The following is a 15,631-nucleotide window of genomic DNA, read 5'->3' on the forward strand; positions in this document are numbered from 1 at the left end:
GCGAGTCCCGCGAGTGTGCCTCCCCCGGACGCCTAGGTAAACAAGTGAGCGCACAGAGGCCGAGAGGACATCGTGTCTTCCCAGGCATATTCGCTCACGGTCACTAAGTAGCTCTTCTTGGAAAGAGGGCGATTGTTAAAGCAATGGTGCGACTGTCGGGTTTGCCACGGGTGGAGAAAGGCTGACCCACGTCAGGTCGCATTTCGCCTGCCTTTTCTCTACCCCGACCGGAGGCGCTAACCCGTCTTCGGCTTTCTTCTTGACCCGTCCTTACGGTGTTCATCGTCTCTTAAACAGTAACTCTACAAACCGGGGTAATATCCGGTACTGAGATCCCACACTGCAAGGCACAGTTCTAAACGCCTGGTCGACCTCGGGGGTCCCTCTTTCCAAGCGCCTAGCCAGATGTTGGTTTTGGAATCTCATTTATCTGTGACCTGGGGAATGCAATACCCCCAGCTCCCTCCTAGTCCTTACATTTAAACAATGCCTATAGAAGCCGCTTCCTGGGAATTAAAGCATAACGGAGACCTAGCCTCCCGGTAGGGAAATTCATCCGTTTAGTAAACAGCCCCAACTACGTGCGGACCCTCACGAAGAATTAAACCAGGGCTGGACAAGTCAGAGTGGGCCAAGGTAAGAGGAAGGGCTGCTACTGTGCCCACATTGGAACAGATAGATTAGCTCATCTGCTAGTTGTGTGGCAAGAGCAAAGAATTCAAGAGGGGAAGAGAAAGTGAGAGGAGCTTAGACAGCTAAGCAAGAGTCGAATCCTTTGTGTGTCATGGTAAGAAATTCGAACTTAATACCAACGTAATCAGAACAAAGGATAACTTTTATACACGAGGGCGTCCTGAATCTTCATCTAAGAAACATGGTCTGATCAAACGGGACAATCCAGCCAGCAATCCTGAATCCCACTAAATTATGCTTGGCCAGCTTTCTAGCCTTCACATTGTTAACTGATTAGCCATCTTTCCAGGAGAAAGGCAATTATTAAAATTATGTGGATTTCTAGTAAAATTATGTCTCAAAGATTTACAATTATGTATACCAATAACAAAAAAACTACAAACATGCTTTCTGCCCCCTGCCTTTGTAGGACAAGTGAGCATTCCAGAGAATTTCTACATGACCAGCTGTTCATTCTTTTAAGAGGATGACATTCTTCAGCTCATCTGGAAAGGATACTTCCTTTAAGTCTGTTATTCACAGTCTCCAAGGGCAGGTGTAGTTGGAAAAGACATTTCATATGGAAAAACAAACTTGATAGGGTAAAAAAAAATGAGATGTAATCTGGAGACCCAAATCATTTTCTAAGGAGAAACCCAAATGTATTTGGTGTTATCTAACCTTCTGCAGCTTATCAGTCTGAAACAAATGCGTTCTAGTCTCATTTGAAAATGTCTGAACAGCCACCACAATTTTCAAAATCACCCATTTAATTATAACTGGAGACTTTAAAGCCCAGAATTTCCAGTTACATATTTCACAATGATGTAGTGATTTTGTGAGCAGCTCAGTGGTTAAGTCTACAACGTCTGACTATGGGGCATTATTGAAAATAACAGTAGTGTAAGGATCCTGGAGACTGGTGACAACTGTGCTCTTGTTATTTCAACAGTCATCACCAACAGTTGGTGACTTAACAAATTAAGAGCATAGTTGCCATATGCTAATATTTGGCAAATATGTCAAAATGGCCATATTTGCCAATTTTTTAAGACAATAAATTCACAGAAAATGCATTACAGAACTTAAAAAAAAAAAAAAAAAAAAGCTTTGGGCCAGGCATGGTGGCACATACCTGTAATACACACACTAGAAGACTGAGGCAAGAGGATCCCTTGAGCCCAGAAGTTTGAAACCAACCTGGGCTACATGGCAAGGCCTCCCTCTACAAAAGTAAACAAAAATTAGCCAGGTGTGGTGGTATGCGCCTGTAGTCCCAGCTACTTGGGAGGCTGAGGTGGAGGACTGTTTGAGCCCAGAAGTTCAAGGTTGCAGGAACTAGGATCGCACCACTATAACAAGCCTGGGCGACAGCAAGACCCTGTTTAAAAAAAAAAAAAATTCAGCTGTGTATGCAATGAAAACCTACAAGTCACTTAAAAGTTACTGAAGTTTAGAAAACTAGTCAACAAAATCATTGCTTTGGTAAACAAATTCGAAATGGCTAATTCAAAGTACATTTTACAGTTGGCAATATCAAGTTGTCTATCAGCAACATTGGACAGTTCATTTTCTTCTCTTGGATAAAGTTTATCACTTGGCTTCAAGGACATCACTCTGGTATCTCCTCTACGAGGTTCTTTCTCTTCTCTCCAACCTTTTAATCTTGGGATGCCCCAAGTCTTAGTCTTTGGCTCTCTTCTTTATCTACACTCATTCCCTTGTTGATATCCAGTCTCATCACTTTTAATAACATCCATATGCCAGAGTCCCAAATTTATACCCCCAACTGCTTACTGCTGAAGAATAAACCACTGAAGTTAAAAAATAATAAACATACCAGGCAGGGGAACACTTACTAGTAAAGCCATTTACTGAGTAGTTCACTAGAGGCTTAAGTCTGAGGGGATTTTAGGTCATAGGAAAAAAACAAAACAAAACTGAAAAACAACACTCTGGATAGGTCAGAGGAGTCTATAATTGATACACAATAGGTTATAACAAATTCCTACATGGAACTGCTCCAGTTTATAGGTTAGAATTAACTACAGTGAAAAACAGCCCTCGCTTTTTATATATTCTAGGCCAGTGAGTGCTACTATAAGTTGAAAATTCTCCATTTACACTTCTCTACAGTACTGCCTGTGTAATCTAAGATAAAACGTGTGAATGAGCTCCCAAACTATCTTCCTCACCCTAACCTATTCTACCTGCAGCCCCCTTTCTCGGTTGACAGCAATCCTCTGTACAGATGCTCAAATTAAAAACCCTAAATCAGTACTGCCCTTACACCAGGCCAGGAAAGGCCCCTACCAAGGCCCTGAGCTTTAGGATTGAGCGCTTTAGAGTCAAAATGACATGTCATCTAGAGGGCATACTCATTCTGCACTACACTCTAGGTACTCAGGACCCCAAATACCCTGCCCAGAATAGCCCCGGCTGTTCCAGGAAATGCATTACATCATCATTGCATGCACTGATGTGTTAGGGGGATGGGACGGTTTGAATATACTTGTTATGGCATCCAAGTAAATATGCAGGAGGCCCCTTGCCATACAGTTCAGAGCCGGGGTGGGAAGAAAAGGAAGGTGGGACATGGGCTGAGGGTCAGCTCTATCCCCAAGTTATGTTCTGGCATAAATACAAACCTGGCTTCCCAGTTCTAATGAAAGTTTGTCAAGACAGGTACATTGGGCATATTTTCATTAAACAGAACTTTTAAATATTTAAACATATGGTATCTCCATTGTACTCTTGCCCCAGGCCTTCAAGGGCATAGAAGCATGCCTGCCTTCTGATTTTTTTCTTTCCCAATATTCGATCTACACATTTAGTCAGGAAATCCCACTGGTTATGCCTTCAACTACATCTGGATTCTACTTCCTTAATTACCACCCTGATCCAAATCACCATCATATCCCCCCGCTGGATTACAATGGCCTCCTAACTTGTCTCCCTGATTCTATCCTTATTATCTATTTTCAGCATAGCACCCAGGGTCATCACTTTCTTCAAGTCTTGGCTCAACAGGCCTATCCTGATCACTCTCAAATGGTAGCCACCCAATTCCCCTTAATTTTTCCCATAGCATATATTCTAACATGCTACTCAATAATTTATTGTACCTATTGCTTATTTCTGTTCCCCTTCCTACTAGAATAGTATGCAAGCTATTCAAGAGGGCAAGGACCATTATTTCTGATGTGTCCCAATCACCTAGAAAAAGTACTGATACAAAGTAGATGCTCAACATAGGTAGAAATCTTGACTTGAGTCAGAAGTCCATGCCCATCATTAAAAGAATATCAATTTTTTCAAATGCTTCTGACAGATTTTTCATGATGCATCCTAAAATTTGAAATGTAAGGACTTGAAATGTGCCCTACAAATATATCTGCTATAATTTTTAAATGGATAACTACATGCTAGGCCTCTCTGAATCTTAAATGCTTTCATAGTCCAGACATCATCTAAAATAAATCCCACAAATCTTTTCCCAAGCAACATGCAATTTAATATTGTGAGAAGTGTTTATATAAACTAGCATCCTACTGTTTTCTAGTAAGAGTATTTAGAAGCACGAGAAACACAGTAATGGAACTGAGTTGATAAGTTTCTTACTTGGCAGTTACATAGTCAAACACTTGATTAAAAGTCCATTAATCAATACTAGCTTAAAGACATGTAACAGAACTTGGAAAGTTATGAAGTGTTTAATTCATAATGATTACAAAATTCTGATATGTAAACTAATTTGCAATATACAGTAGAAACTCCTGACAATGATCATTATTAAAGATTTGGATAGTTCAAAAGTCAAACATCTTTCAAAAAATAGTTAAAACCCAGTAAATTATGAACATGTCACATTGCTCTCATCAGTGTATAAAAGATAACCAAGGCTGGGCGTAGTGGCTCACGCCTGCAATCCCAGCACTTTGGGAGGCTGAGGCAGGCAGATTGCCTGAGGTCAGATGTTCGAGACAAGTCTGGCCAACATAGTGAAACCCCGTCTCTGCTAAAAATGCAAAAAAATGTGCCTGTAATCCCAGCTACTCGGGAGGCTGAGGCAAGGGAATTGCTTGAAACAGGGAGGTGAAGGTTACAGTGAGCCGAGATCGTGCCACTGCACTCCAGCCTGGGCAACAGAGCGAGACTCTGTCTCAAAATAAATAATCAAATAATCCCACATTCAGAGTGCAGTTTAGACTTCTTGGCCTTATTTAATCTTTGAAGTACTATTCAGAAGAAATATTCTAGATTCTAGTTTTTAGAAGTCCTTGAGTTGAAAAGGTTAAACATTAACACGGAACTATCCAGACTTCTTCGGTGGGTGTCCAGAGCTGCCTTCCTTTTCGCCTTACTAGTTGATGAACGGATGCCTCCTAGTGATCAATCTGTGTAACAGCTTAAAGTGCTTTATAAGAGTGCTTTGTGCTGTTTTTTTTTTTAACCGTAGTACAACCTACTTGTGGATCCAAGCACTGTCCATCAGCTGTCTCCATCCTTTCTGTTCTGCCAGCAGCCTAATTCAGTTCTCATTTCTCATCTAAGCTTTTGGGTGGCCCAACCACCTGATCCATACTCTCATACACACGGTCTTCAGTTTTACTCCTAAAGTATGACAGAAAACTTCTATTCACCTCCCATTGTATATAACATTCCAATTCCTTACCCTTGCATGGCAAGTCCTCCACAGAATGGGTCCTGCTTGCCTTATTTTGAGTCTCTTTCGGCTCAACCTTGAGTGAGTGCCATGCATATATCTACTTGTCCTCACTGCCTCCAATTTGCTTTCCCGAATCCTCTGTAACCTTTCATTCTTCAAAGCCCAGTTCACCTCCTACCTCTTAGATTTCCTCTGGCTGAGTTAATTCCTTTCTAATCACTTCAAACTCTGATGAGTAGTTACGATTTTCACTTTTTTTTTTTGAGACGGAGTCTCGCTCTGTCGCCCAGGCTGGAGTGCAGTGCTACCATCTTGGCTCACTGCAAGCTCCGCCTCCCGGGTTCACGCCATTCTCCGGCCTCAGCCAGAGTAGCTAGGACTACAGGTACCCACCACCACACCCAGCTAATTTTTTTGTATTTTTACAAAAATTACAAAACGGGGTTTCACCGTGTTAGCCAGGATGGTCTTGATCTCCTAACCTTGTGATCCACCCGCCTCGGCCTCCCAAAGCACATGTCTACTTCCCTAAGTATCTAAGATCCTGGATGAGTGTTTTTACCAATGTACCTAATGGAGAGCTGATTGACAGCACTTATGAGGGGAAATGACTAATGTTTTGTCTGGAAATGTTATTATTCAAAACGGGCAAGCAGGCTATCTTATTGAATATTATTAACAAGTAACCAGGGAGTCTGATGATTTGTAAACTTGTTATGGTAATATTAGCTTTGAAATGACAAATGAAAATATGGAACTGGATGAAGTGGAGCAGAGAGGAAGGTAATCCAATGAAGGAGGCTGAGACCCAGTATTACATTGTCACAAAACTGCAATCACTCAAAAGTGTTGATATTCTGGCTGGTCTTTGGGGTGACAAGATACCCCAGTAACTAACAGTAGAAGCATTGCTCTGGCTGAATAGCAATCCTCTGTCCCCTCTTAAGAGCCCAAGAACACCTATCACCTTTCCTAAGTCTGTTTCTACTCTGAAACTAGGTAAATGCACCCGTTGTTTGCAACTCAAATATCTAACTGACAGTCACTTGGGCAAATACTTTCATTTAAGGAATTAGATTCCAAGGATATTTCCCTCTTTTGCTATCATTTTTCCATTGCCACAGAACACACAGCCTGAGGTCATAGGCTGTTCAATTTGATCACTATTATCTCTAAGAAAAAAATACATATATATCCAGTAATGGGCAAATACCTTTCTTAGGTGATAGAGAACATATAGCAGTGAGTGTAGACACTTCTCCCAAAAAATATGAGAATAAAGAAAAAAGGTGGTAGTGGTGTTACCTTAGAAGAGGAACTCAGGCTTCAGAGAGGGTAGGTTTCATTACAGACAAGGTAATCTAAGAGTAAAAGCGATAAAAGAATTCTGTGGGGTAGCCAGACTCAGAAAGGTGGAATAATACTTTTACAAAAGATAAAACCCAGGAAACGTTTATGGCAAGCTTGTACGTTGCCACTAAACCTACCAGAAAAAGCAAATCCCATTAGAAACCCCTATCACAATTTATAACTATCTGATTTAAGTAAATCGCTGTTGAGTAACAATGAACACCCCTTAAACAGGTCAGAAACCAGAAAACACATAATAGTTTTTATTTCTAATGAGATTTCATTTACTATTAAGGCATTGTCTCAACCTCATTTGTGTATGCATGGTTCTGAGAAAGGTTATCATGCAAAATGAAATAAAAAGGCTTGGGTAAAGTAGGACTCCAATCATAATTAATCCTTTTAGGCCGTATTTAAAGAAAATTACTTTTCTCAGCCCTGTTCACTTATTTCTGAAATGCAGTCATTTGCCTTATGTTCCAGGATATCCTTGATCAAATAATCCTTTTCTAAATCAACTTATTTCAACATATGTGGCCAATGTGGCTGTCATCCTAACCTCTCCTGGCATTCACACCCAGCTCTCCTTTATTTACTACCCTACTTTTGGCACTGTGAGCATAAACCATAGGTTCTTCTTTTTACAGGAGAGGTTGGATGCCAGTAGCCTTTAGCCTCCTTCAGCCCATCTTGTACCTTAAACCTGGACAAGATGTATAGAGCCCCAGCAGTCACTTGATAATAAACCAACTTGCAACAAAAATAATGAAAGTCAGTCTGAGAACCATGAAGCTCCCATCTCAGTCCCAGAGTCTATGTCTAAGCCTAACAGAAAAACCTACATAAGCCACATTGTATTGGGGTTGTGTTATACAACATTATAATAAATACAAACTCTTCAGGGCAGGGGAGAGAAAAAGGAAAAAATATCTGAATGTTTAAATGTAGATTAACTCGGGTCTCTAAAATATTTCATATTCTGAAAGCTCTAGCCTAAAGAACATGCTTATTTAACCACTAGTTGTGTGACAGACATATCTACAAGGCAGTGCAAAGTGTAGGCCCATCCAAATGCTGGCTCCAACACAAATCAATTGTGTCCTTGTTAAAGTTACTTAACTTCTATCCTTACGCATAAAAAGGGAATATCCTCAATCAAGTATGATTAAGGAATTATTTTTATTATCTTAATGTTAAATGAACATTTAGTTCTCCCAAAATTGCTGATTAATGCTGTCAACTGAAATCTCACTAGTTTAAACTATACATGGAATAGCAATGAAGTTTATTTTCTCAAAACCTCTCAGTCTAGTTATATTATACCCAACTTTTGTAAACACATGTATACTTAATGGTCACCTTATACATACCACTTGAGGTTCCTTTACCAATCAAGCTTGACATTTTTGTCTGAGTGAGTTCACTATGTATCTGGAAATCTCAATTGTCCAGCTGTAATTCAAGTAAAAGATTCCAAAATGATGGGAAAAAGTTTGTTTTTTCCCCTAAAGGAGGCATACAATATGTAATTTATTACAATATGCAATAAGTTTTGGAGGTTTTGTTATGCAGTACTAGGTAATTGCAACTATTGATATGCCTTCCCCTGAACAGCTGACTCTTGAATATCAAACTTGAACTAAGAGGGTCCACTTACACACAGGTTTACTTCTGTCTCTACCACCCCTCAGACAGCAAGACTCCCCTCCTCAGCTACTCATGAAGGCAATGAGGATTGAGACCTTTATAATCCAGTTCCACCTGAGAGTAAATACACACACACACACACACACACACACACACACACACACACACAGATACAGATTCTGTTGCCCAGGCTGGAGTGCAGTGGCACCATCTCAGCTCACTGCAACCTCCACCTCCCAAGTTCAGTCAATTCTTGTGCCTCAACCTCCCAAGTATCTCAGAATACAGGCGCGCACCACCACGTACAGCTAAGTTTTGTATTTTCAGTAGAGACAGGGTTTCGTCATGTTGGTCAGGCTGGTCTCGAACTCCTAACCTCAAGTGACTGGCACGCCTCAGCCTCCCTAAGTGTTGGGATTACAGGCATGAGCCACCGCACCTGGCCATGATAACATATTTTCGATTCCTTAACATTTTCTCTAGCTAACTTTTTACAGTATATAATACACATAACATACAAAGTGTGTGTTAAATGTCTTATTGGTAAGGTTTCCACAGTAGGCTATCAATCAAGTTTTTGGGGAAACAGTTTATACACAGATTCAATTGAGGGAAGCTGGGGCCCCTAGTCCCTGCATTATTAAAGGGCCAACTGTATACACAATCCAGCTTTGTTTCATTGGTTTTCTCAATCTGCACGAATGTAACAACTACAAAAGACCTTAGGAGACTGAACTACTGAGAACCAATCATTTGACTTGCTACACAGTCCCATACGGGATTATGGTTGGTACATCGAATAGGTCTAGATAAATCCTAACAGACCTACACATACAAAACTTTACTGTACACTTACCATGTTCCAAGTCCAGTGCTGGAAATTAGGAAACTCATTAATGAGCAAGTATTTCTAGAGTACATTTTGAACTGGTATGGAACAGTTCAGACTTACAGAAACAGAGTAGGTATGAATGAAAAGGAGATTCTATGCTGAACTAGTAAAACACATGCACAAAAAAGTCCAGTGGCAGAAGTAAAAGGTAGCCAAGCAGAGCTGAAACAGTACAAATGCAGGTTAAATATGCTGGGCTGTTGATCTCCAAATTGCTGTCGAACTTCTGGCACTCACATGTTTATCACACGTTCCCAGTTCCTTCTTTTCGGCTTTAAATTTAAAACATGTAAGAAACTGGCTGGGCGTGGTGGCTCACGCTTATAATCAAAGCACTTTGAGAGGCTGAGGTGGGAAGATCACAGGAGGTCAGGAGTTCGAGACCAGCCTGGCCAAAGTGGTGAAACCCCATCTCTACTAAAAATACAAGAATCAGCTGGGCTCAGTGGCGCACGCCTGTAATCCCAACTACTTGGGAGGCTTGAACCCGGGAGGCAGTGGCTGCAGTGAGCCGAGATCATGCCACTGCACTGCAGCCTGGGCAACAGAGCGAGACTCTATCTCAAAAATAAAAATAAATAAAACATGTAAGAAACTAAAAAGCAATGCTTTTATTTTATGCAATATTTTATCCTGAGTTTCAAAATAATAAAACTCAATTTGTTCTAGGATCCACAAAACTTAAAATGCCCAATTTCCCATACAAAAATTAAACAACCAGACTGACTTATTTCCCCTCAGCAATCTATTATTTCTAAATACCCCATTTATTCTTTTATTCAGACTGTTGAGGATGATGTGGTCAGGCCTCAATATACCCACTGTAAGTCAAAAATATCGTAAGTCGAAGATGCGTTTAATATAAAGTCTTAAGTCAAACCATTATAAGTCAGGGACTGTCTGTACTAAGATTTTAGTGAATAGCTTAATTTTTGTAAACTGGAAAACCTGACAATATGAGGTCAAAAGGAAGAAACACAAGATACAAAGCACACTTAATTTTTGAAAATGTAATACATCAATCAAAATTTCTTATGAATAAACACTTGAGTAAAATAATACTTGATCCTTGAGTAAAATAATATCATATACCAACAAGGATGTTTCCATTTATGTAAAGTCATGTAAGTGATCCTCGATCAGTCCAAGAACTTTTTTATCCAGGTTATATTTTAATATCTGGAGTTTTAATCTAGCATACAAAAATCAGCAGTATACATCTATTAAGTTAATTGCAGTATTATTTCACCATCACCATTTACATTTACTTTTCAGGTATCAGAGACTTAGTGCTTTAAGTAGCAAATTACCTAAATTATGAACACTATTTCCAAAAACAAAATTGAGCTCATAATTACCAAGTGTATATGTACAGTGCAGAAGATTAAAAAAAAACTGATTTGGCATATATTTCTCTTTTCTAAAGCTCCTATGAAGAACTTACGCTCTTCTGCACTATCAATCTATTCTGTACATTTAAAATAACATTTGTTTTGATTTAAAGTCAAAAATATAAAGGCTTAAATTTTTATAAGACTAACCCATGAAAAAGGACGCAAATTTTAAACCAATCCCTGAAACCAAAGCATTCAACTATCTGAATATTAGTTCAATGTTTCTACATAGCACGATAAGATTTTCACAGTTACTCAAAGTTTTGTCTTTATTTTTAATAATGGGAATGGCCTACAATTACAATAAACAGTTAATTCAGTTATCTTAGGGTCCTTACCATATTATTAACCTATTCACACAACAAAAATATTTCTATGAAAGTTAATATATCCTTTCATGTTTAAGTGTGCTAAAACAGAAATAGAGGTAGAATCCCATTTTTATTAAGTACCACTCTATTAGCCAATTCCACACAATTAAAGTATTTTTGCAACCTAAAATAGTGATGCTAATACTGCTTCAGTGAGCTAGATTTACTAATTTAAGAATCCTAAGAAATTATATATGTGGCTTTCAGACATCCATGTTAAACTATCAACTAATCAATTAGTGGAATATGTAGAACACTTACCATATTTGAGTGACCATAAAGCAAACAACGCTAAAATTTTTTCTAATCAGTGTTCTTTGTTAAGTGACTATATGATACTTCACCATTTCTAACAGGAAAAAAAATGAGACTTACTTGGCAGTCTGCATGGGCTGCTGGAAACTAGAGTGTAAAGACAAATCTTCAAGTGTCTCAAAAATGTTTGTAGATAACTCAGAATAGTAACTCAGAATATAATCTATCGGGAACTATGTAATTCCATTTTAGTCTTCAAATAATAAACTCCACTTAGCAGGGATTGTGAGATTGCTCTTAAAATTATGGATTTACAGAACACAGTGGCCTCAGCACAAAATAGCTCACTCTAGACATCACTACTCTCCACTCTTCAAAAAAAAGTATATATATTCATTAAAAAAAAAAAACACCCAAAATATCACCAGTACATTTTATAAAATTAAATCCAAATTTTATTAAGGATTTCAAGTTACATACTTCAAATTTCTAGAATGGAATGGAATCATTTTGGAACTGGAAAAATGGCATAAACACTGACATCCCTTAAGAAAATTCTTCTGCAAACCACATCCCCATTATGTAACAAGACTAGGTATTATCTACACCTTCACTTTGGCAATAGCTATTTCCTAAAGAATGAAAAAGATGATTTTGCTACTTCAGTTCATTAAAAATGGGATTCTATCTTTAAAGTTCAGAAAAAGCTGCATTTCGATGAACTATAGGTAAAAAAAAAAAAAAAAAGCACATAGTGTCTAATCAAAGCACAGGAAATCATTTTGAAAATAAAGAGAAAAAAGCTATTACAATTGGTTAAGGATTTCCAGTAGTAAGTTAAAATCTCAGGAGAGGAATGCATAGCACTACAAACAATGTGTTCACATTCTAAGACCTTAACACTAACATCTCAAAAAGGAAGTCTTCACTACCTCTAAAAATGAATTCAATGTAATTTTATTAAGAGCAGGAAATCTAGACCTTCTTCTAATGACAATCCAATAATCCACCCTCGCTGTCATCAAAAGTTCAACCCCCAAATTAACAGTAATTAGCCTGAGGTATTATAAATGTGGCTCTACAGTCTGAAATTTAATGGCATCTTTTGTCAAAAATAGTCTTATTTCCACTTTAAGTCTCATGACAATACTATAGTGCTATCCCTGTAGTATTTACTACAATACAGTCATCAAAAATATCTGAAAAGAAATCTTGGACCTTGTGAAATAGTGCATCCATCCACTTCTATAAAAATAGGAGCCACACAAAGATCTAAAAGAGTGCTGACTGCCCAGATCCAGAACAGAGGTACTTAACCTTTGTTTTCCAGTTTAGTTATCAAAGCGTGGTGTGAACAAAATGCTGAGTGTCACACTGGCGTTACAAATAGGCCCAAAATTTTGAGCTTTTAACAAGATTGAGAAACATTATATGAGATTTAACTCAATACACCTTAACACATCCATGAGGTAGTTAGGTAAACAGTACTACCCATTTTAATACACAGTAAACAGAAGCATGGGTTTAAGTGACATATTCATACTTTAAGCAGTAAGAATTAGAAGAAACCACAGAAGCTTGGGGCCTTCTCTCTAGCTCTAACCCAAAGAAAATGAATTAAAAAAAAAAAAAAAAAAGCATCAAATCACTTAAGATTTTCTTTTTTCTTTTTTTACACTTGCTTATTAGTATAGTATCTCATGCCAAAGCTGTTACCCTTTTCTTCAATAATGTGGTAAAAACTGAGTATAACCCTTAATTCAAGGAAGGTCTCTGCTTCTACCTGAATCGTTACAAAATTAAGACATTATCTTGTAAGAACTAAAATTGTATTTGAAATTTTTATTTTAGGCTGCAAAAACAGAAACAAGCAAACAAACAACAAATAACTTGAAAATAGGCTTGTCAAATGATGTAAATTCATCCTTTCCAGGGAAGCAGAAGGTAGACCCTACCACAAAGAAAAGATGCTCAGTTAATGGAGGTTAAATTTAAAAGTACAGGTAAATTCAGGCTAACTTCTGAAAATCCCGTTTTATTCACCTCACTGTGGTACCAGTAACTACACTGAGTCAGGTTACTTTACAGTTAACTATGTCACCTAAAACACAATAATCCACTAACAATCTAATACAGTTATTGGGTGTGGTCATACTGGAAATTCTTAACCATATCGTTGTCTTGCCAATTTTTTTTTAACAATACATTATCTTAGTATAAGTCACTGCATTTCTGTAACAAAGTAATGAAAGGCACAGCTAATCCAAGCGGACTTAACCCTATTCAACAACCAGCTGAAAAAATACTTTGGTTCTTCAAGGAAAAAATCATGGGGAAAAAAAAAAAAGAAAAAAAAAGGTATTTCCTTTAACAGTTGTTAATTTTCATAGCTGTACTCCAAGAGCTACATAAAAATATTCCAGAAGAACCAAATTATGTAGCAATGAATGAACATGCGTGACAGAATTTGTGCATTCAACATATCTGGCAGAAAAACTAGCTAAAATGCTCGGTAGAACAAATTGGTCTTTAAAATATCAGTTTCCTGTCCTTTAAAAAAAAATTACCTAGTCTACCAAGAAAATACAAAAACATAAGGCTGTAAGTAAATAAGAGTTGTGTTTAGGCTATTACAGTGCAGGTTATCCTCAAGGCCACATACATCCTGCTTCACTGCTGCTTGCACTCTGCTGGGTTTTGATCCTTCTGTTAAAGGAAAACAAGAAGTCAATCTATCTTCTTCTACCTGCTTCAGTGAATTTCTCAATAGTAATTACTACCTTAATTATAACAGTAGCTCACTGTTGTCAAAAGAAATGGTATAGGACAATGATGGTAAATTATTTTATTAGCAAGTCACTGAAATGCTAAAATCAAGCTCAAACTTTACAGTGTAGAATTAACTCCATAAAATGACACACACTAAACCATAATCTTAAAAAATAAAGTTACCAAGCAATTTATGTTAGTTATATTACCAATCAGCTTTGCTTTTGCTAATCCTAATATAACAAATTTTAAGGAATAATAGACTAGGACTCTCAGTAACTGAGTAAGAGTAGTTGGAAGGATCTAACAAACTGCACTGCTCCCCAGTTCCCGAACACACCTACCACCAGATCTTTTAAAAACCTTTGTTTATTTTCTAATGCTTAAGAACTGTTATAATTTATCCCATTAAAACAGAATCCTAGGGTTCACTGTACCTGAAACTATAAAAAGTACAAAGTCCAAACAAAAAACAACGTTTCTTAGAAAAAGGTCCACTGAAATTATGTGTACTGTTCAAAATGCCAGTGGGACTGAAAAAAGAAAGTATCCAGTCAATAGGCTTTACTTATTAAAGACTTTAACGGAAAGAAACTTGATATTCAGAAACACCAACTCTTACTTTAGCTGTCTTAAATTTAATAGAAAGCAGCACTAATTTTGCTCACCTTTGGGTCATAGTCTGGATCATTTTCCTCATCTCCTTCTTCTTCCCCTTCCTATATTAAAGTTCAAAATGCATCCATGAAGTATGTACATAGTAGGTAAATTGGCTCATAATGTAGGGAAAATTTAATACAAGTTACTCTACGGGTCAACAGATTTTCATGATTACAGAGTTTGACGATAATACAATTTAATCTGAAAGCTTCTAATATGAAAAATTTCCCAACACAACTTGAGACATCCAGACAGCTTTTATTGAAAATAGTTACTGCAGCCAACGTTGGAAAAGTTTACTGCAGCTTTTGACTTCTTCAAAGAGCTGATAACCCTGCAGCAGAACAAAATTATTTGAAATAAAAAAATGTTGCTGAGTTTTGCAATTTATTTATTGAAACCTTATACATACATTGTTTGGCTGTAGAATTCTAAAATCATGTTTTCCAAAATGTTTTTATCCCAAATCACAGAATGATTATAGCAAAGGAATACATAAGTCATTCAATTTGCTTCTCAATGTGTTAACCACAGAGAATTATTTGCTCATTTGGTAAACATTACCTCATCCGCTTCTTCACCTTCTTCATCATACTGAAAAGGAAAAACAGCGTAAGTGTTGAGTGAATGTAACACACATTTCAGAGTAGCATTAGTAACACTCATCACTGTAAAACTAGTGTCTTAAAAGAGAAAACCTACTTTCCTATCAAGAGGCTGATTATAAATTAACACATAGTGGTTGCAATAATCACTCAGCTTACTGCCAATTTATAATAAAGAACAGAGTACAATCATGTGGATAAAATGGGTGATCAGACAAGTATTACTGTAAATATTACTCACCAACACTTAAGTGTGGAATGCACTGTACGAAAAGGACCTAAAGCCTACTCTAACAATTGCCGTTTAGCAATAAACATATCCAAAACATCTATATGCAGCCTAATCT

At 37.6% G+C, this 15,631-nt stretch overlaps 1 protein-coding gene across 14 annotated transcripts in view; it reads right to left on the reverse strand.

Moving 5' to 3' along the window:
* Positions 1 to 13,077: 13,077 nt before the first annotated feature.
* The window catches only part of NAP1L1 (nucleosome assembly protein 1 like 1), a 37,819-nt gene continuing 35,265 nt past the window's right edge, over positions 13,078 to 15,631 (reverse strand). For 4 of the 14 annotated variants that reach the window (XM_008004064.3, XM_073020957.1, XM_008004067.3 and 1 more), the window contains exons 13-16: positions 15,244 to 15,273; positions 14,688 to 14,738; positions 13,885 to 13,956; positions 13,078 to 13,201 (exon numbers count right to left, since the gene is read on the reverse strand). In XM_008004064.3, coding sequence (XP_008002255.1) covers positions 13,921 to 13,956; positions 14,688 to 14,738; positions 15,244 to 15,273 — 117 coding nt within the window. In that variant the 3' untranslated portion in view covers positions 13,078 to 13,201; positions 13,885 to 13,920. Of the gene's footprint in view, positions 13,957 to 14,687; positions 15,014 to 15,243; positions 15,274 to 15,631 lie in introns of all 14 variants that reach the window. The other 10 variants (XM_073020958.1, XM_008004063.3, XM_037996786.2 and 7 more) reach the window with 3 other exon arrangements.

Source organism: Chlorocebus sabaeus, chromosome 11, assembly GCF_047675955.1.
Source record: "Chlorocebus sabaeus isolate Y175 chromosome 11, mChlSab1.0.hap1, whole genome shotgun sequence".
NCBI lineage: Eukaryota > Metazoa > Chordata > Mammalia > Primates > Cercopithecidae > Chlorocebus > Chlorocebus sabaeus.